The following is a 22,149-nucleotide window of genomic DNA, read 5'->3' on the forward strand; positions in this document are numbered from 1 at the left end:
GGTCCGGCATGGTCGCGTCGTACTGTCACGGTCTGCAGACAGGCCGTGCGGTGGTGTGTGTGATGGACCCAGGTGCATACACAAGTGAGTAGACGGGAGTGGACTTAACAGAAAGCGAGCCTTTATTATGGCTGAAGACAAAGTGCACAAACAAAGCAGGGATGGCGTGACTAGACTATAACTAAACTGGGAAAACTAATACTGCGACAAACTAAGAAAACTCAGACTATGATGATCACTGCAAGGACTGACCGGGAAAACATGGAGGTGAGAACACAGACGACGCGACACAGACTGTACGAAACACAGAGACTAAATACACATGAGGGAAGATCAGGGGAAGTGGATGCACACGGGGAACACAGGTGACACTGATAATCATAACAAGACACGGCAGGAGTGAACGTAACACTGATGGGAGACGGGCAAAGTAAAGCAGGAAGTACACAGAGGTTCAAACAGGAGGAGAGAGAGCACGGGGAGAACGCAGACATAACGGGCTGGGGAAAACATAGAATAAAGCACAAAGAGAGACGAGGGCTCATAAATACACAGAGGGGCACACAGGGGGTAAGAGTCACGAAGGGAAAACACATAAGGAACAACGTAACAGATCAACCCAGGAAGCATGGCCTAAATAAAGAACAAAATACAAAAATACATGAAAACTAAGAATACTGGGCCCACATGGCCCAGGACCATGACATTCTTCTTCTTTTTATTAAAGTTTCACTTTCGTTTTCCTGAACTTGGTGTCGCAGATGATCTTGTCGGTGTGAGTATCCATGTGAAGGTAATGAAAGCAGTCTGTGATGGGTTTTTTTGTTTTGTTTTGTTTTTTTTAAGTTAACATCAGCTGTGTGCAGCTTAGTTCCAGCACAAACAGCACAAATCTGCTGCTGCATAGTTCACAATAACGGACTCACGAACAAAGCGACTGGTAACCTGTTCGCCATTTTCTGTGTGTGTGATCAGAGTCCGGGAATGAGAGCAGAAACAGTTAGTTGATGGTCAGCAGCTTAACTCAGAGGATAGAGGGACAGGTCTGTGTAAATTATTGTTTAATATAGATGTAACAAAAATTCGACATAAACCTCGAAATACAAATACTGCGTCACAAACCTCTGATTCTCTTCTAACAGGAAGTAGGCTTTTGTTCACTGTTTACACCCACAGAAGAGTGGTCTTACTCAGAGACTGACTGGACCAAACGTTTTTATGAACTTTTATTGTTCATTAAACTTTATTAAATTTAAACATAATCATTTAAAGCTGATTACATATCAATCACAATTGTTACTGACTTTCTCACTGACACGCCCAGGGGAGCCTGAAGCAGGTGTCTGTAAATCATTACCTTATTCCTAAAGCTGATATCAGAGTACAATTAATCTGCACAAGTTTGTGTTTAAAGACCTTAAATTCCAGTTAGACATCAGTTCATCAGTTCCCCACATTCTGTGTTCAGCATGAGTGCTGATGTCATCAGTCTGTCATCAAAGTAGAGACAGAGCCGGTGATCTCGGTAAGATCTATACATATCTAGAAATACTGAGTTTGTGGACATCAGGGCAGCTTTTTCCCTACATGACTGCTTCCAAACATCACTGAATATATTTTTGGGGAGTTGTTGAACATCTACAGAGAGTCTGGATGTGCTCTGACAGCATTTTACACTGAAATATTCAAAACTCTTAAGTACAGATAAAATGTTGCTAAAACATTAAATTTAAAAAAAGATCGATGTTAACGTGAACTACGTCTACAGGCAAACAGAATCATGATCACATGAAGAATGTTTCCAGTGATAAATAATTAATCTGTGAATAAATCGGAGTCCTTTTCATGGATCTTTGTTGATCTTTCTCAGAAATGTATTAAATCAAAGTGTTTTTAAAAATTACGATAGATTTCTCTGTAGTAACAACGGTTTAATGTTGTAATTTTAAAGCTGTGAGCTGAAATATGTGTGTGAAATAATCAGTTTCAATTTGTTCCATTGGTTCGTTTTCTGCAGGCAGACTGCAGACTGGGAAACACCAGTCCTTCTTAGTCCTTCTACTCACAACATATAAGAATCCAACTGGAACACGTCCTGTTACTGAGGTCTGTACTACGAAGCAGGATTTGATCTTATCAAGGTAATGTCAGGGTTCTTACAGGGGTATGTTCCCAATGGTAACTTATGCAGCTATTTTTCAGTGTCACGGACCAAACTTTTTCAAACATGCCGCACTTTTAATTGTAAACTTCTGTTCACTACTTTTCCTGTCACACACAGTCATACGTGTGTTTTATTTTTAGCTTGCATTATCAGTTTAATCTCTTCATATACTTCCTATAATATAGGTTTACCTTACTTTGTAAAGTCAGCAGCTCTGTCACGACTACACTCTTCTCTGACTCCTCATGTCTACACCATCATAATGCCCATTAATAAATATATATATATATATATATATATATATATATATATATATATATATATATATATATATATATATATATATATATATATATATATTTGTTTTGTTTTTTTGCTCAGATTATGGTTTTTGTTCTGAGCAACTTATAACAGGTTGCCAGTCTGTCATATGACTAACACAAACAGACAGACAGTCATTCACACTCACATCTATGGGCGTTTAGAATCATCAGTCAACCTAACCCCACTAGCTGCATGTCTTTGGACTGTGGGAGGAAAAAAATGCAAACTCCACACAGAAAGGCCCTGAACTGGTGGTGGAGTCAAACTCAGGATGTTCACACTGTGAGGCAACAGTGAGCCACTATGCTGCCTTAAAACTGACAAATCTCGAAATAGTTAAAAATTTACTGAAAATGTACTAATTGTGGTTCAGCACAATCATGTTTCAGTTTTTAGCCCTGTTTTGGTTCATCATCCTTTTGGAGGATCTGTGACCTGTGACTGAGACAAAGCTTTCTGATACTGGGCAGCACATTTCACTGCCCAGTATCTAGGGTTTTGTTGTTGTTGTTGTTGTTTTTTGTTGTTGTTGTTTGCAGGAACACTTTTCTTTCACAAATAATCAGATTCATCCATTATTTATTACTTATATTTATCCAACATGATTCCTTCCAGATGTCTGAAGTAATGCTGGTATCTGTACTAACTGGAAGAAGTAGTCTGTAAACAGATTTGTTAATATTTCAACCTTTGCAGTACAAATGTTCATATTTCAAATAAAGCAAGCAGGCTGGGTGTGGCTGTGTCTGTTTGTTTTACAGCATCAGAGTCACAGCAGGAAGTTGTTGCTGTTGTTGTAATCATTGATAAGTTCAAAGACATTAGGTAAAGGTAGAGCAGCTGATCTTTGAGCTCTGAGATGCATCTTAAAACTCTTTTATGATTTAAAGTGTTCAATGTGGCGGCAGCCAGATCACAGAGAAGAAGCAGAGGATTTTCTGTTTTTCTGAACAGACGTGGTCCACACAGTGGAGAACCAAAGAGTGAAGAAGTTCATTGGAAGAAGCTGAGTAAGTGAAACTTGGATTCATTAGAGTCTCTGAGGTTTTGTCTTCATCACAAATCAGCTGCTGCTCTTTGTTAGTGTGTTTATGCAGAAAACTGATGAGGACTGTGATACATTGGATAAAGACTCAAAACCATAATGTGCCTTGAATATAAACTTGACAAAATCTACAAGTAGATATTTGGTTTACTCTCTTCTCTTCAGGCAAACAGTCTGTGTCAGTGTCTTCAGGTGGCTGCAGGTTTTTACCAGCTTCATTAAATGTTTCTCATTCTGCATTTCATATCACATCTGCCACTGTTTGAGCCTCTTTAACAGAGGAGATCAGACTGTAATGTGATATTTAGTAAGATTCAGTTTTCTTGTGAACTCTGAACAGATTAGATAGAGGCTCACAAATCAAACTATAAAACGAGCTCTGATTTGAGTTCAGATGGTTCAAATGCTGGACTCCAGTCTGACTGATACTCAAGTTGTTTTATGGGCATCAAGGTTCATGTTCATTTGTTAAATATTCTCCATAATTCGTGGATAATATTTAACAGGAATCAGTGAGCGCCCCCTGCTGGTTCCCCCTGAGTGCTGCTTGTCAGTCTACAGTGATACTGCAGGATGGATTTATGGAGGCTTTGAGGGATTCACTGCAGTTCTGCTGTAGTTGGTCCCTCACAGCTACATAATCAGTTGCAGTGCCACTGATACGAGCTACACCAGTTCTATGGTGCCTACAAACAAGACACAAAATACCAACAGATTGTAAGGGAGACCAGGTAGTGTGAACGATCACATATGTGACATGTAAGGTGTGGATAGATAGACAGAAAATCAGTAATAAATAAAAGGTAAAATTAAATAGCCTGTCTCACTCATTGCTGATAATGTGCGGTAATAGGGATAATGATAAAACTAGAAAGATGCCATTGTTATATTCTGTTAATGAAAACTAATTTATTATCCTCATCTAAATAAACTTCTGTTTCAATAATCACAACATGTGCATGTATAGAATCATGAGCAATTTGCATTAAATAAATAAATAATTGATTTTTTCAAAACCATTTAAAAACTCTGCGTACTGCCACAATGTGATTTTTATTCTTCCCTGGAGGCTATATCTCTACCACCATTATTTATTTATTTTCATAGAAATCTTCCATAGATGTTAATTCAGGATTATTTTTGATCGCTGTGTCTCTGATAAAACCTCAGTAACATCTGCAGCTGCAGCTTTTGTTGTGAAAGTGGAGTTTCAGAACAGAAGTTTGATTAATTGATTCTCTGAGGTTTTGTTAGCGTGTTTATGTAGAGAACAGATTTATTTCATCTTTAATGTCTTGGCAATCAAACCACAAAGTTCCTCCAACAATAAACTGTAAAAGTCTGTGAGCTGATATTTGTAGAGTCTGTAGGTAGAGATGTATTCTCCTCACATCAGAATAACTGTCTGAGTGTCTTAATCAGAAGACTGCAGGTTAGCTTCAACATCATGAAATGTTTCTCACCATCCACTTTACATCACATCTAGAACTGTCTGGTCCTCTTTAACAGTGAAGTTTGAGTATGATGACATGTTTATTAGGACTCAGTTTTCACTTTGACTCTGAAGCTCTGGGCTCATAGTCAAACTATAAAACTGGAGATGTGATATGAGACACTGGTGCACGTGACGGATTCCAGTTTGATTTTGATGGCCAGATTGTTTTATGGAAGAGTTCATTATTGTGCTAATGAAGAGGTTCAAAGGAAGTTTGAGGTTGTTATCACCATCTGGTCAGAATGTGAAAAAAACAGCCATCAATCTGTTGAAGTATATTTCAGTTGATTGAATTGTAATCAGTGGTAACTCAACTTAAAGGAAGACACACATGGACTGGTAAACTCTAAATGAGAAAACAAGGTTGGACTACAAGTCACTAACCTAACTTACGAATAAAGGTTTAAACTCAAGAGACCAAATCAAACTCACCTCAGCTCCCACCCTATGTGAGAGTGAAATGAGTGAGCTGTAAGTGAGTGCAGTCCTTATAGAACGTGTGCCAGATGAGTGCAATTAAGGGACAAAGTCCAGAGCCAATCAATGGTGAGAAAAGGAAACAAGGCCAATCTGGTGAGCTGAAGGAGAGTGGGGAAAAAATGGTAAGAAAAACAAGAATCTTTACAACAGCCGCCCCCATATTTCTAGTTGGAAATATGTTTAAATTACCATAGTCAAAAGTCCTTTTCAGGAAGTGAAGGCAGGGGGATGAGACATGCTACAGGTTTTTGTATATGTTTTATCCCGCACTGCGACTTCTACTGTTCTTATGTGGCTATCTGTGCTCTTTAGAAGGCGTGTTACTTTCCCTACAGGCCAAACACTTCAGTGGGTTGACCCAGAGGTAGACGGCATAAAAGTCCACAATTCAAAGTTCAAGGGGCTGGCTGCGTGGAAAGCGGCGGCAGCGCGAATTTAAATTTGATCACGCCTGTATCCAATTCAGTTCCAGTCATTTCCTGGCTCACAGCTACTTATTGTGTCCCAACATGATCTGTATTTAAAAATGGCTCATCCTCAGTAAGAATGGAGCTTTGAACTTTAATGCTTTCTGTTTGTGTAGAGACACAGAAAAACTTTGATTTGATCTTATTCATGAGATCAAATGAGGTTTTGTGAAGTTATGCTGTGCCTGCTTCCTGAACATGTTGATGGGAGGGAAATCAAAGGGCAGATTTAATCTAATGCCAACAGGAAGGAAAGGAGAGAGATGTTCCTGTGTCACCTGGGAGAGTGATATTTACAGGAAAATCAGAGATGTTTAAAGTGAGGAAATGGAAAAAGAAGAAAAGAAGGAACCTTTACTTTTGATGTTAAAGTCTGCTGCTCCTGCTGAGCATCTCCTTCCTGTCCTGCTTCAGGTGGAGTCTTGACTCCTTCCAGGAAGTAGCTCACCTGTGTGTCAGTCCATGTGTGGGGTGGAGATTCTTCTTCAGCACTTTCAAAAATTAAATGCAGTTTGCTCTATGACATCACTTTTTTTCATTTTCTCCAGATGCACAACATTCTAGTGATAAGGAATTTGAAGATCCATCATCTAGTATCTCTTCTGTCCACAGTTGTTCACTAAGCCAGAGTGAAATTGGTTAGTCTGAGATTTAGATCTGCCAAAGGAAGCGACTGAGTTTCCTGCATCTAGCCCTCCTGTCGTGTTCACCTCCCACCCCTTACTTTAGTGTTGACTGGTCTATTTCAACAGCTCTTAAATTAGCATAACAAACATTTTTCACCACCAAATTCAGTTCAGTGGGTCGTTCAGTGGTCATTCAGTGGGTAATCGGATGTAAAACACAATATTTATGAGTGTTTTAAGTTGTAAATTGGTCAAACTTCCAGTCACAGTGAATTAGTGTGTGTCAGTGAATGCATCATGTGTGCTTTATGGCTCCATCTAGTGGACTGATAGTAGAAGTAGAGCAGCTGATGGCAGCTTCCTCTGCCTCACACTGCTGTCTGACTGCATTCAGCTGACACTGAGAGGAAGGACAAAAGAAGCAGCTGACATTTGGACAGCACATGTGATGGAAAAGAAGATTTCAGTTGATGTGCACATGAATGATTTGTGTTTCCTCTGCAGGTGAAGGTAGAAAGTGTGTGTAAGCTGATGTGTATGTGTATTTAGCAGCATGGATCAGTGTGAGGACAGAGAGGAGGGAGTCCCTCCCTCTAAAAGAGCCAGAGAGAGCCAGACCACAGCTCAAAGGTGAGATGACAATCTCTAACGGTCCATGACTCTTCTCCATGTCACAGCTCAGCACTCACATCACTGCTCCATCATTATTCACAGGAAGAAACGAGGAACTAAACGTAAACATCAACCTGAACCCAGCTGTGTGTCCTTAAAAAGTGATGAGTCAAAGAACTTTAATATTGATTTCAAAGAAAATTCTTCTGCTGCAGAGAGGTAATGTGTCACTAAATGCTGTTTCTTAAAATGTTTACATTATGTTTAATGCCAGCTCAGCTCTTTTCACACACATTTGTATGTTCGTATGTAAAGCTGTGTGTTTTGGGAGTTTTTCTTTTCATAAATACAGCAGTCAAAGATTGAAGAATGAGTATTTGTAGGATATGTTTCTATAGTGAGTGTACTTTTTACATATTGTATTAACACAATTGACCTAAATACACTGGAAGGCCATGAAGTTGGAGTGGGAATTATTATGCTAGATGTTTGTACCTATGTACTGTATTTGTGCTGACCTATTTACACGTTTTAAGTACATTTATATCATATGTTATACTACTATATGAACACCTGTTAAAGAAGAGTGTTTGTTTTGCAAGCTAATTAGTACTAATGGTTAGTTTAGAAAGTTTTCGTTTTTATAGTTTTTATTTTAAAAGAGGTTCACCTGGTGATTATGATTAGTTATGGCTCTTTTGATAGTGCAAATTGTTTGATACTAAAGAAATTCCTAATTAGTGAGATATATGGTTTATTTTGGGAGGGTAACCCATTTTTAAGTCATAAAAATGTCAAGTAGATTAATTAATTATTTCTTTCTTTAAGACAAGCATAACAGCCATGATTTCTAACTCTGAGTTAACATCAGCCACAAAAACCTATCAAAAAGGACAATAATGAAGATGGATGACAAGCTCTGTGAAGAATGTTCACAAAGTTCTTGATCTCATGGGATGTACTTCATAGAGGGGTTCAGATAAATTTATTATTTTGGCTTTAAAATTTAAGACCTGACTAGTCCGAAACATAAAAATGAAAATAAACAAAATCCAAAACAAAACTCTTCATACTTGTCACCTGATCTGATCTTCTCAAATGTCAGAGAGAAGATTCTCAATTTGACACCAAGACAAACAGCAAAGCATCTGTTGTGTCCTTTAGCTTGTATTTATCTCTGTGTGGAAAGTGTGAACTAATTCTTTATGACTCTTTATAGAGTGGACCAGAAGAGTTCAAAGGTTCCCATTGATCAACCTGCCAAACACCATCAGACACATTTGGACTCTGTATTTATGGTTTGTACATGCAGAAAAACAGCTCTTACATCTGTTCTGTTTACTCCATTCTGGACTTTATAGACCACTGAATTGTTAATGTTTCCATCGTCTGAGGTTTTGGTCAATTTCAGTCTGGCTGGATTATTCATATCATCTTCTGTTCCAGCTACTGGAGGACAACATCATCACTTTTGTGAAGAATGAGCTGAAGGAGATCCAGAAAATTCTAAGTTCAGATTACCCAGAATCCTTAGGGAGCCAGAAAGAGGATGAGGAGGTCTTGGAGGGTGAAGATAAAGAGGAGAACAGAAACAGCACAGAAGCATTTTTGAAAATCACACTGCACTTCCTAAGGAAACTGAAGCAGGAGGAACTGGCTGACTGTCTGCAGAGCAGTAAGAGGATGTCTTTAAAGATTTAAGCTGCTGCATAAATGGGAAATTTAGGAATGTCTCAAGAAATGGACCAACGTAGATTCAAAAACCTATTCTTTAGGCAAGAAAAATGTAAGCGTATTTACTAAATAATAATTCCATAATTAAATGTATTTATTTTGTGTGTTCAGAAATATTTGCTCCAGATTTTCGACATGAACTCAAATCTTCTCTGAAGAATAAGTTCCAGTGTGTGTTTGAGGGGGTTGCTAGAACAGGAAACCCAACCCTTCTGAATCAGATCTACACAGAGCTCTACATCACAGAGGGAGAGACTACAGAGGTCAATGAAGAACATGAGGTCAGACAGATTGAAACAGCATCTAGGAAACCAGACAGACCAGAAACAACAATTAAACAAGAAGACATCTTTAAAGCCTCACTTGGAAGAGAACAACCAGTCAGGACAGTGTTGACAAAGGGAGTGGCTGGCATTGGGAAAACAGTCCTAACACAGAAGTTCAGTCTTGACTGGGCTGAAGGCAAAGCCAACCAGGACATCCAGCTCATATTTCCATTCACTTTCAGAGAGCTGAATGTGCTTACAGAGGAAAAGTTCAGCTTGGTGGAACTTGTTCATCACTTCTTTACTGAAACCAAACAAGCAGGAATCTGCAGCTTTGAAGACTTCCAGGTTGTTTTTATCTTAGATAGTCTGGATGAGTGTCGACTTCCTCTGGACTTCCACAAAGCTACAATCCTAACTGACCCTAGAAAGTCCACCACGGTGGATGTGCTGTTGATTAACCTCATTAGGGGGAATCTTCTTCCCTCTGCTCGCCTCTGGATAACCACACGACCTGCAGCAGCCAATCAGATCCCTCCTGAATGTGTTGACATTGTAACAGAGATCAGGGGGTTCAATGACTCACAGAAGGAGGAGTACTTCAGGAAAAGATTCAGAGATGAACAGCAAGCCAGCAGGATATTCTCCCACATCAAGACATCAAGAAGTGTCCACATCATGTGTCACATCCCAGTCTTCTGCTGGATCACTGCTACAGTTCTGGAGGATGTGCTGAGAACCAGAGAGGGAGGAGAGCTTCCCAAGACCCTGACTCAGATGTACATCCACTTCCTGGTGGTTCAGGTCAAAGTGAAAAAAGTCAAGTATGATGGAGGATCTGAGACAGATCCACACTGGAGTCAAGAGAGCAGGAAGATGATTGAGTCTCTGGGAAAACTGGCTTTTGAGCAGCTGAAGAAAGGAAACCTGATCTTCTATGAATCAGACCTGACAGAGTGTGGCATCGATATCAGAGCAGCCTCAGTGTACTCAGGAGTGTTCACACAGATCTTTATAGAGGAGAGAGGACTGTACCAGAATAAGGTGTTCTGCTTTGTTCATCTCAGTGTTCAGGAGTTTCTGGCTGCTCTTCATGTCCACCTGACATTTATTAACTCTGGAGTTAATCTGCTGGACGAGCAACAAAAATCATCGCATCAGTGTGAAACAGATGAATACTTCTATGAGACTGCTGTGGACAAGGCCTTACAGAGTCCAAATGGACACTTGGACTTGTTCCTCCGTTTCCTCATGGGTCTTTCAATTCAGACCAATCAGACTCTCCTACAAGGCCTGCTGACACAGACAGAAAGTGGCTCACAGACCAATCAGGGAACAGTTCAGTATATCAAGAAGAAGCTCAGTGAGAATCTGTCTGCAGAGAAAAATATCAATCTGTTCCACTGTTTAAATGAACTGAATGATTGTTCTCTAGTGGAGGAGATCCAACAGTCCCTGAGATCGGGAGATCTCTCTGCAGATAAACTGTCTCCTGCTCAGTGGTCAGCTCTGGTCTTCATCTTATTGTCATCAGAAAAAGATATGAATGTGTTTGACCTGAAGAAATACTCTGCTTCAGAGAAGGCTCTTCTAAGGCTGCTGCCCGTGGTCAAAGCCTCCAGCAAAGCTCTGTAAGTAAAATGGACTCATCTGTGTCTGTTTAAAATGTTTATTCTACTTACCTGAACAAAACAGAACAACAAAAAAAGAAAACAAAACACAGACTGTGCCTAGTGTGCCTGTGTCAGTGGGTACTACACAAGTATGACTAAATCTACCAGCTCCTCACTGGTTTAGATTTAATTATATAGGCATAGTTGTGTTTTTACTGGGCAAATTTAAGGTGTTTTATATTTGACAAATTTGAGACATGTTTTAATTTATTTTAAATAACCAAGAACTGTAGTACACACTCTGTTTTCCTTTAATACGTTCAATATTAAGTGATTTAATTTAACCACTATTATCATTGTTTTTCAGACTTAGTGGCTGTGACCTCTCAGAGAGAAGCTGTGATGCTCTGTCCTCACTTCTCAGTTCCCCGCCCATTAGTCTGAGAGAGCTGGACCTGAGTAACAACAACTTGCGGGATTCAGTAGTGAAGCTTTTGTCTGTTGGCCTCAAGAGTCCATACTGGAAACTGGAAACTCTCAGGTCAGGTTTCAGACTTTTACACTGATTACCACTTAAAATCTGAACCATATTAGTGCATAAGCCACTACCTGTACAGAATTCTTTAGTCACTTTGAATTAAATTTGGTTGGAATATTGTCTGAAAAGGTTTTTCTTCTTCAAATTATTTTGTTTTTGAACTGGTAACAATTACTGATATGCATGACACTGGTTTGAACATACACCAGTTACCAGGCTAGTTTAAACCCAGAGAATTACATGTCCAGGTGTATTTCTATTTTTTACTCTTTTCACTCTTTGCAACGAAATATTCTGGAATTTTAAAATATATATTTTCAAAGTCTTTCTGTGTGGAGTTTGCATGTTCTCCCTGGGTCCTCCAGCTTCCTCCTATAGTCCATAGACATTCACTTTGTGGGGATAGGTTAATTTGAAAATTGCTCATAGGTGTGAATGTGGGAGTGAATGTGAGTGCAAATGGTTGTCTATGTCTATGGTCAGGTCATAGACTGGTGACCTGTCCAGGGTGTACCCCGCCTCTCGCCCTAAGACAGCTGGGATAGGCTCCATCCACCCCCCACGACCCTGAAAAGAATAAGCAGACGCAAATGCATAGATGGACTTTCAAAGGTTGATTTCTCAAAATGAGAGTATTGGGAATTTAATGTCACAGCAATTAATGTTGACTGTGATATACTTCACACCCTGCAAATCTCAATTAGATGGAAGTGATTTGACTTTGTTTTTCTTCGATGCCATGTGTCACCACAATTTATAGACGCTACCTAAACTTTACTTTCACACAGGTAGATTGTCTTGTTAATAGTATTGAAACTTCATGGATGGATAACACATGAGGATTAGACTGAGTTAAACACTGAGCAGAACCCATATTAATAAACGAAGACTAATTCATTTCAAAGTTTCCTTCTTATTCCTTAGTCCTATAAGTATATTTATTCTTGACTTTCACAATCCATTGCAGCCAACACATCCTACACTAATGCTAACTCCGAGTTGTTCCCTATAATTGCAACCCCTTTACCTTAAATATAAAATGAACATCACAAACACATCAAATATTAACTGTTCTCTGGGTCTATTTATTTTTGTCGCAAGTTTGCCACAGTCTACAAATCAAAGTAATATATCCAGTCAGCCCTTTTATGGTAATGCAAGGCCTGTTCCGATATCATTTTAAATCAAATAATCATCAATTGTTTTCTTAGCTCACAAGGGTTTAACTTATAAGCGCCTTGAGGCGACTTTTGTTGTGATTTGGTGCTATATAAATAAAATTGAATTGAATTGAACTTATTGCCTTTGGAATAGTTTGAAATCGTTACTGAAGTTACAACCAAAAAATAAAAATCTGAAATTGAATGAGTATTTAGTACGAGGGTGACTACCTTTAGCTTGATGTTTAAGAATGTATTAATTTTTGGTTTTTAATTTATACTTATTCTAGATGGCATTACCTCAGCTTCTGGTAACATTGTCATGAAACTTGAATACACTTTTTTAATGATATGTTCTTTGATGTGCACATTTAACAAATAACTGGAATTGCTCTATTTAATGTTTCTATAATTAGAAACAAAGTCTCAGAGTAGTGCTGATGGGTAGCATTTATTGCTTTGAGGTTAAACTGCTTTAAAAGCTCCCTGAAGAGTCTTTAGCTTAAGCAAAACCTTCCAGTGGGAGTACTGAGAGTGACTAGAAAGAGAGAGATCAAATTTTATCCATATTGGCTTTTCATCAGTGGCTTCCTGCTATATCCAGAGCAACAACTTCTTCTCATTTACAACAGCAAAAATAAACATTAACACATCACCAACTTTCTAAGTAAATATATTTCTATTTGGTGCTGTTGACATGAAATTATCACCAGATGTCAGCAACAAACAAAGAAATCAAACCATAGATGGCCATTAATTATGTGTGACAATGAGAAATGATACAGGGAAAAAAGTATTGAATACATGAAGCAAAGGAGGTGTAAAAAGGCATGGAACATCATGGTAATTAGAAAGCAATCTTTCCACTCAATGCAAGTTAATATGATTTGTCAGGGTCACAACTGATGGCCTATGTGTCTCATAACCAAGGTGTCACACAAGAAAAATATCACTATGTGTATAACTGATGAGATCTCTCAAGACCTTCACAATTGCTGCAAAGCATACTGATGGTATAGGCTAAGGAAGAATTTCTGAACTACAGAAGGTTCCAGTGAGCTCTGTTGGCGTCATAATCCAGAAGTAGAAAGAACATAATTTCAAAATAAACTGACAATGACAAGGTGCTCCCCACAAATGCCAGACAGACAAGTGAAAAGAATTATCCAAGATCCAAGAACCACTTGTGAGGAGATACTGAAAGACCTGGAAACAGCAGGTATAATTGTTGCTAAGAAAAGTAATTCACTCAACCACCATGGCCTATTAGCACTCTGATCGTGCAAGAATCCATTACTGAAGAAACACCATGATTTAAAGTTTGCTGAAAAATATTTAGACAAGCCTGTGAAATACTAGGAGAATATAGTCTGTTCAGATTGGACCTAAATTAAAATCTTTGGATGCCATAGTATTTCACTGTATTTCACCCCCAAAACACCAGCAGTGACGTTTGGATGTGGGAACATCATAGTGTATTGGTATTTTTCAGCACAGGGCACTTGCATGCTTCATATACTTGAAGGAAGGATGTTTGGAAAAATGCAACGAGACATTCTTGATAAAAATCTGTTGCCATCTACCAGGATGATGAAAATGAAATGAGTGTGGATGTTTCAGTCAAGGAAACTCTCAATTGTTTTCAGAGAAAGAAAGTAAAGATTGGCCCAGCCAATCACCCAAACTGAATCCAACTGAAAATCTATAGCAAGATCTAAAGGTCAGAGTTCGTAGATTGGAGCCTTCCAGATTTGAAGATTATTTTTGATGAAGAACCACACCTGAACGATGCATGTGACTAATTTCTCCATACAGGAGGCATCTTGAAGTTGTCACCGCCAACAAAAGCTTTTAGACAAAAAAAAAAGAAAAAAAAGAAAAAAAGAAGAAGAACTCTTACTAAAATTTTCAACACTAGAAAATATTTTTCCTGTGTCCTTAAATTAAGTTTATTACACAAAACTTGATTTAAGGACATCTATGGTTTAATTTCTTTGCAAGTGTGGATTGGATGGGTTATTACACATATCTTTTGAGAATTTCATGCCAATAGCACCTTTAGAAATAACTTTACTTAGAAAATTGGTGCTGTGTTCGGTACTTACTTTATCCATTCAAATAGAGCACTTGACACTAAGACTGCAGACTTACTTATGGCTGTTAGAATTTGTATAACTAGGATAGAGATCTCTCTTCTATGGAACCAGAAGTTCAGAAAAAAGACGCCCTTCATACTTATAGTTTACAGTTAGGACTGGATCAGGTGACTGAACCACATTTTAGCCATGCTAGAATAAACGCCTTACACCTTACACAATTTAACAACTTGAAACAGCTGTTGTTGTCTGTTGCATGTGGTCACTATAAATAAAGATACATTGATTTAATGGATGAAAATGAATATGGATGTGTTTTTTAGAAAAACTAAAAAACATTTAAAATAAAGTGTTCACAGATGGATTGTTATTTTTGTGTGTCTGCAGTCTTTCAGGCTGTCTGATCACAGAGGAAGGCTGTACTTCTATAGCTTCAGCTCTGAGCTCCAACCCCTCAAATCTGAGAGAGCTGGACCTGAGCTACAATCATCCTGGAGACTCAGGAATGAAGCTGCTAAAGGATCTACACTTGAGCCTGGACACTCTCAGGTATGGAAAGAATATCTGATAGAGGAGAAAGAGCTGGAAACATTTTCTGTGTACTTCACTTAGCTCTTGTTTGTTTCATGTAGATGTGACATGAACAATAACACACTGAGAACAATCTTTCCTTTGCTTACAACAAAAACACCAGTCTAACTGAACAATAACAAGAGGTATTTATGTAGGTGGGCACCATTTATTCATCATTTTGATCTCTGTAGGTTTAACTATTAACTCATTTTCAGTATTTCTGTATTCTTTGTATAGAGACAGGTTTACGGCCTGTTTATCCTAGCAGAAAGACTGTACGCAGGGGAAACCTTCAGCCTGGCTTGATCAAAAATAAATCATTAGAAAAGGTTTATAATTAAAACTGTGGTAGAACCTGACAAGCACCAGGCATTTTTTCTGTACATTTTAGAGCATGCAAGCTTGCAGAATTAAAAAAAAAAAAGTTTTTATTCATAGCACTTTTTATGAACAAACGGCAGTGTTTTTCTAAATTAGTGCACAACATAGAATAATGTTATTTAAAGCAACACAAAAATAAAAAGTTAAATTAAATGAAATAAACAGCTGAACTGAACAAAACAGGAATTTAAAATTGGCACAGAAGCCATTTTAAGCTAGATATCGTGATCAACAGCAATCATCAACACTTCAGTTCACTATTTCAATGCAGTGCATCAAAGTAAGTAATTTTATTTTCACTTGATTATTTGAACTACAGTTATAACCAAATTAAAGCAGTAATATAATATATTTTTTAATTTTGCTTAACAGATGCCAAAGAGATCAGTGGTAAACAAAACTGCAGTGTTGGAAGTCCTTGGTGCTTCAAAAGAAGCAGTCAAAAAAAATGAAACATTTCAACTCCAAGTGTTGAAATATGGCAAAATCTGTGCAAAGAACTTGGTGAAAAGATGACGCCAATAGCTCTTTACACTTTTGTTAAATTAAACACAACGTTTGATCAAATCTAAGCAATCATTCAGATGCTGAAGCTTAGATAAATCCTCGGGCATAAAAGAAACGTACAACTGAATATCATCAGCATAACAGTGATAAGAAATGTCCTCAAAAGAGCCCATTATATGCTATATTAAAAACAATAAAGGCCCCAAAACTGACCCTTGAGGGACACCATAAGTAAGGGAGGTAGAGGATGACCTAAAATCGGAGACTGCCACAGAAAAGGATTGGTGATGGAGATAAGAGGAGAACCCCTCTAATGCAGTTCCAGATTCACCAACCCAATTTTTCAGCCTTTCAATGAGGATGTGATGGTCAACTGTGTCGAAAGCTGATGTGAGGTCCAACATGAGTAGAACAGAGCATTTTCCTGCATCATTATTCATCAAGATAAAAGTGGGAGAATAGCAGCGTTTTTAAAATGAACCGGAACTATACCAGATGCCAGTGAAGAGTTGATTAAAGTCAGCACACATGGGCCAATAGACTGGAAGACATTTTTGAATAATGATGCAGGTACAATGTCAAGTGAACAGGAGGATGCTTTCACAGAATTCACTAATTTCACTAGCTCAGGTAGTGAAACAGGAGAGAAAGTATCCAAGATAATGGGCCGAGATGGGGTAGAGATCGAGATAACAGGTGCTGAGTGTGTAAAATTGATTCTCACGTTATGAATTTTTGCAAGCAGAAAAGAGAGAAAATTTTCACAGTCCTCGTTAGAAAAAATAGGGGCTGCAGGCAGAACAAAATGTCACTTATGGTGTTGAATAGCACCTTAAGATTGCCTCTGCTCTTTGTAACCAAGTGTGAGAAATGGGCAGCCCTCGCATCTCCGATCGCATTATTAAAAGAAGCTAAAAGGTCCTTAAGATAGAGGAGGTGAACATTTAGATGAGTTTTCCTCCACCTGCGCTCCGCTTTACGACAATCACATTTTAGACAACGAATACTGTCATTTAGCCAAGGAGGAGATTTGGAGGCAGAAACACTCCTCGTCTTAACCGGACAAATTTCATCTAAAATAGAAAGGCAATAATTATTAAAAAGACTGGTTGAGAAATCAATACCATTTTGAGGAGATAGCTGTAAGTTAAAAGCATCCACAAATTTCTCTGCTGAGGAGGAGTTTAAGATGCGAGAGCTAACCATCCGTATAACGGGGGACAAAGGCTCATTAAAAGAAAAGTTAAAAATAATAACATAGTGATCAGAAATAAAAATGTCCTCAGAGCAAATAAAATCATTATTTAAACCCAAAGTAAAAAAATCAAGGTCCAGTGTGTGACCTTTGCTGTGAAAAGAAGCAGAAGTTGCTGGACAGGATGGTAAAGCTTCAGAATCCACACCAGGCCTCCACAAACTGGAGAGGTCTTGCAGTCCCACCAAAGAAGAGGAAATTGACTTCATACTTCTCCCTTGGTCCTGAATGGCTCCACTCAGATCCAGTAAAAAAAGAAAGAAGTAAAAATGGAAATAATCAACAGCCAGTCAAGCTTGGCAAAGGACAGCACTGTTTCATGAACACCTGTGCCTTTGATGCCTTCTGTAAAAGTCTGTGCTCTGCTTTCTGTGACAGTCTCTCTGCTCAAAACATGTTGAATAGTTCAGAGGAGAATACAGTATTCCAGCTTGTGAAATCCCTTGCTTAAAAGGGTGTCATTCAACATACCTATTCTTTGAGGGCAGAGGTTCTAAGGTCAATATTCTGCCCTGTTCAGTTGAAGACTGGTGTGCATCATGTTGATGCACAGTGCCATGTGTCCACAGTAATTCAGAAAACAATGACAGAAAATCAAAGTGTTAACTTCACTCACATTGAACAGTCTATTTTGCATACTGTGTTTATACACAGATCAGGCACAACATCATAACCACTAACAGCTAAAGTGAATAACACTAACCTGTTAGTTGGTGGGATACATTAGGGAGCAAGTGAATACCTTGTCCTCAACATTGACTTAGAAACAGGAAAAATGGGCAAATTTAAAGATTTGAGTGAGTTTGACAATGGCCAAATTGTGATGGCTGGATGACTGGATCAGAGCATTTTCAAACCTGCAGCTCTTATTATGAGTTCCCAGTCTGCAGTGGTCAGTATCTATAAAAAGTGGTCCAGGGAACAGTGGTAAATCAGTGACAGGGTTATGAGTGACCAAGGCTCACTGATGCACATGTGGAGCAAAGGCTGGGCCCTGTGGTCCCATGAATTTCAACTTAATATTAATGAATTATGAATTAATTACATCATTACAAAGAAACCTTCCAATTCCACAGACTAATTTCAGTTCAGATGAACATTACACTAACTCACAGAGTTATTTAATCTAGAAATGTCAATCAGACTGACTTGATAATAAGCAACTCCATGCATCGATTCCCATGCCACCCCTCATCCCCACTCAGCTTTTCAGATCACAGCTTCCAACATTTGCTTCAGACTACATCCCCAAGGTGAATAAAACACCATCAGCAGTGAGCTCTGTAGATCGGGTCGGAGGGGATGTGGTGGATTTCTAAAAGCCTGAATCCACATCATTTCACCCTGAAGAAATTCAGCAAAATTGTTAAAATGTGTGACCTGACAGAACCCAATGAGATGCTGAGGGACTGTTTCGAAACCACAAACTGGTAGACTGGTAAAGAGGGCCAGCTTTGTCCTGCCCAGTCACCTACACCCATAGAGCCCCATTATTTACCTTTTTCTGATTTTACTTTTCTAATATATCTCTAATTGCTGCTGTAACTAGTAGTCTTTCTTCAGCGTGGCATTAAATCATTTCTGTATCGATGTGTATTTCTATCCAGGAACAGTTGAAATCAACAGTAATTTAATCCACTTGATTCATTTAATCAGTAATAAAATATACCAAAATGTCAGATTGAAAATCTGATTACTTATGTAATATCTAAACTTATTTGACCAGGTTATATTTAAGAGAAGTAATAAAAGCAAAAAAACATAACGGTCTGATTGAAGATACTTACATGACAACCACAGGAAGGGACTTTAGAGACATTTTCTTTAAATGTGTCAAAATGTTTGACTGTTCCAACGTAGAAAATGAACCTCAGTTTGATTTAAATGAACTAAATAATGCAATTTAAAAATGAAAAAATAAAAACATAACAATGTGTATGAGAGCAATGTAATGTCCATGTGTGCATGCTGAAAGAGACTCTGCTGGTCTGATCCCCCTCCTCCTTTCAGGGTGGAGCCTGCTGGAGTCCGATGGTTGAGACCAGGTCTGAGGAAGTGTAAGTGTGTTTTTAATGTGATTCATTAAAAACATTCAACCATCTTCAAACTGTCACATCACTCATTCACATCTCTGATGTCAGGAGTCATCATCAAAGTGTCAATCAATGAACAGATGATGGATCAATAACTGCAGCTGGATTGTGTTTGTTCTCTCCATCAGATTCCTGTCAACTCACAATCGACAAAAACACAGTACACAGAAATCTCAAATTGTCTGACAACAACAGGAAGGTGACACATGTTGAGGAGGTTCATTCATATCCTGATCATCCAGACAGATTTGATTACCAGTATCCTCAACTGCTGTGTAGAGATGGTCTGACTGGTCGCTGTTACTGGGAGGTCGAGTGGAAAGTAGAGGTTCAAATATCGGTGAGCTATGGAACAATCCGAAGAAAAGGAGACAGTAAAGACTGTGTGTTTGGAAGGAATGATCAGTCCTGGAGTCTGTTCTCCTCTAATGTTAAGGGTTACTCTGTCGTTCACGGTAACAGAGAAACATATCTGTACCCCCCATCCTCCTCCTCCTCTGTCTCTAACAGAGTAGCAGTGTATGTGGATTATCCTGCTGGCACTCTGTCCTTCTACAAAGTCTCCTCTGACACTCTGATCCACCTCCACACCTTCAACACCACATTCACTGAACCTCTTTATCCTGGATTTACAGTCTGGTTTCCTGGTTCCTCAGTTACTCTGTGCTGAGTTGAGTGTAAAGAGGTTCCTCCTGTTAGAGAAACGCTCTGACTGTTGAACAGATAGTCTGTACATGTCTGTCTCTTTCACTCAGAAACATGTTTTCAGATTCATGGATTCAGTCAGTTAATGTTTTAAACTGTTTTAAATTATGGAATCACTGAACAGCAGTTACCCAAAAGATGAATTTACAAACTGCTCAGAGACATTCACACATTATTGTCTATGGTTACAAGTTTAATGAGCATCCAGGGCTCATTGTGATTTTTACTTTTGCTGTTAGAATGATGAAGCGATAGCTAGACTTTAGCTAGCCTGTAATGGCATTAAATGATCCTTTAGAAAACAGTTATAAATGTATTAGTTCTCAGCTTTGTACATTGCTGAATCATTATTTTGTCTTCCTGGTTTCCAGTTTTCTACTTTCATTGTAAGCCTGTTCAGTTTCCAATCTAAAAATAAAACTGTCTGACTAGCCTGCACGTTACAGTTTGACTTTCCTGTTTTATCAGCAGAAAAAATAGATAGATCGAATACTGGAGAGAAATAAAAAATGTAATCCGATCCATTAACTATCAGAAAAGCAAATCACAAAACTTGCAACATAGTGTAACCCAGCTTATGACCTTAGCACGTTGGAGGAGTATGCGTCATGTGATAGAGTGGCTGTGGCGTGCGAGACCTGTCGGCGGTCTGGTTGAGCATTTGGAGCCTTGCTACCAAACCGCCATTTCATCTCAGAGAAAGGTATCCCAGAGAAGTAAAGCAAGTGTGTAAGTTTATCTCTGAATGTTTGTAAAGCCTTCCCACGTTAAGCTTACCAACCGATATATGGACCGACTGTCTCTTCTTCTCTCCCCCTCCCTCACCTGTTACTATTTCAATCATGAAACTGATCAATGATCAGCTGATCGGCTTTTCTGTCGTGAGTCCCATCTCTTTTTTGTTTATTGCCCACTTTGCACCAGAAAACCAGCAGATAAACAATAATGGCACGTTTAATCTTGATAAGCTGTTGTTATAATTTATTTATTATTACTCTCTACATCTACACCTTTTCTACGTAGCTGACGGCTGGTAACTGTGCAGGGGCGGGTCTAGCAAAGTTTAGCCAGGGGGGCCGATAGGGCATTAACAGGGAAAGGTGGGCATAAAGAAATAATTTTCTTTCTTATTATCATTTAAAATGTCTAGCTTTTAATAAATAATTATCTGAATCTTACAACCAAAGTTTTCATCTGATGTAAAATGTATAGAAGTACATAGGGCTGGGCGATATGGCCTAAAATCCATATCGCGGTATAATTTGAAGCACGTGCGGTAACGATATATATCACGATATATTATTTTCTTCTGTATAATGTATTTTCCACACTATAAGGCACACTTAAAATCCTTTAATTTTCTCAAACAACGAGAGTGTGCCTTATGTATGAATTCTGGTTGTGCTTAAGGACCTCGAACCGATTTGGGCGTGCAGAAATCTGTTAAAAAATGTTTTAGTACAACTTTGGTAAGCCGCACTGCTTGATGGATTGCCAGAGCATTACAGCTGCCGTAGTGAGGAGCTTCGCAGAGTAATCTGGGTCCAAAACTCCGTCCGTTTCAGGTCCCAAAGTCAAACGAACACAGAGAGTTAAAAACGGTCTAAATTCTTTCATCTTTAACAAAATCATCAGCGTTGCTGCTTTATCGGGTGTAACAATTAAGTTTAACATCCATGCATCCATGAAAACAGAATTTATTAAATTTAACGGAGTTAGAAGTTAACAGGAAGTTAGCTCGCTAGTTTCCACCTAAACATGACATACCATGTTCTGACTGAGATTTTTGAAACTAATTCAAATGTACAGCTCTGCTACAATGAAATGAAGACAGAAAACTAAACAGCAGTGCCGTTTGCAGGGTTATTGAAGTTGGACTACCTGGTATATAATGTTGTGCTACGTGATTGCTACACAGCTATGTTAGCATAACATTAGCACAGTGAAGCTGGAGGATGAACGCCAACTTTTTTTCCACTCGAAAGTTAACGTGAGGGATTCTGGTGGTCAGGGAC

General features: G+C 38.6%; 1 protein-coding gene across 1 annotated transcript; it reads left to right on the top strand.

Moving 5' to 3' along the window:
* The first annotated feature begins 732 nt into the window (after positions 1-732).
* LOC113015719 (NLR family CARD domain-containing protein 3-like) lies at positions 733-20,185 on the top strand. Its single transcript, XM_026157902.1, has 12 exons — positions 733-793; positions 2,018-2,141; positions 3,379-3,498; positions 7,151-7,231; positions 7,316-7,432; positions 8,433-8,511; positions 8,660-8,888; positions 9,059-10,844; positions 11,194-11,367; positions 15,008-15,169; positions 19,347-19,393; positions 19,558-20,185. Exons 4-12 carry the CDS (start codon positions 7,155-7,157, stop codon positions 20,097-20,099), a joined length of 3,213 nt encoding a protein of 1,070 aa, XP_026013687.1. The 5' UTR covers positions 733-793; positions 2,018-2,141; positions 3,379-3,498; positions 7,151-7,154; the 3' UTR covers positions 20,100-20,185.
* The last annotated feature ends 1,964 nt before the right edge of the window (positions 20,186-22,149 follow it).

This window comes from Astatotilapia calliptera, chromosome 23 (assembly GCF_900246225.1).
Source record: "Astatotilapia calliptera chromosome 23, fAstCal1.2, whole genome shotgun sequence".
Taxonomy (NCBI): domain Eukaryota; kingdom Metazoa; phylum Chordata; class Actinopteri; order Cichliformes; family Cichlidae; genus Astatotilapia; species Astatotilapia calliptera.

Coding starts and splice junctions, on each gene's coding strand:
- LOC113015719 (XM_026157902.1), top strand. CDS start 7,155: ATGGATCAGTGTGAGGACAGAGAGGAGGGAGTCCCTCCCTCTAAAAGA. Junction 8,512..8,659: donor ATTTGGACTCTGTATTTATG/GTTTGTACATGC, acceptor CTTCTGTTCCAG/CTACTGGAGGACAACATCAT. Junction 10,845..11,193: donor AAAGCCTCCAGCAAAGCTCT/GTAAGTAAAATG, acceptor ATTGTTTTTCAG/ACTTAGTGGCTGTGACCTCT.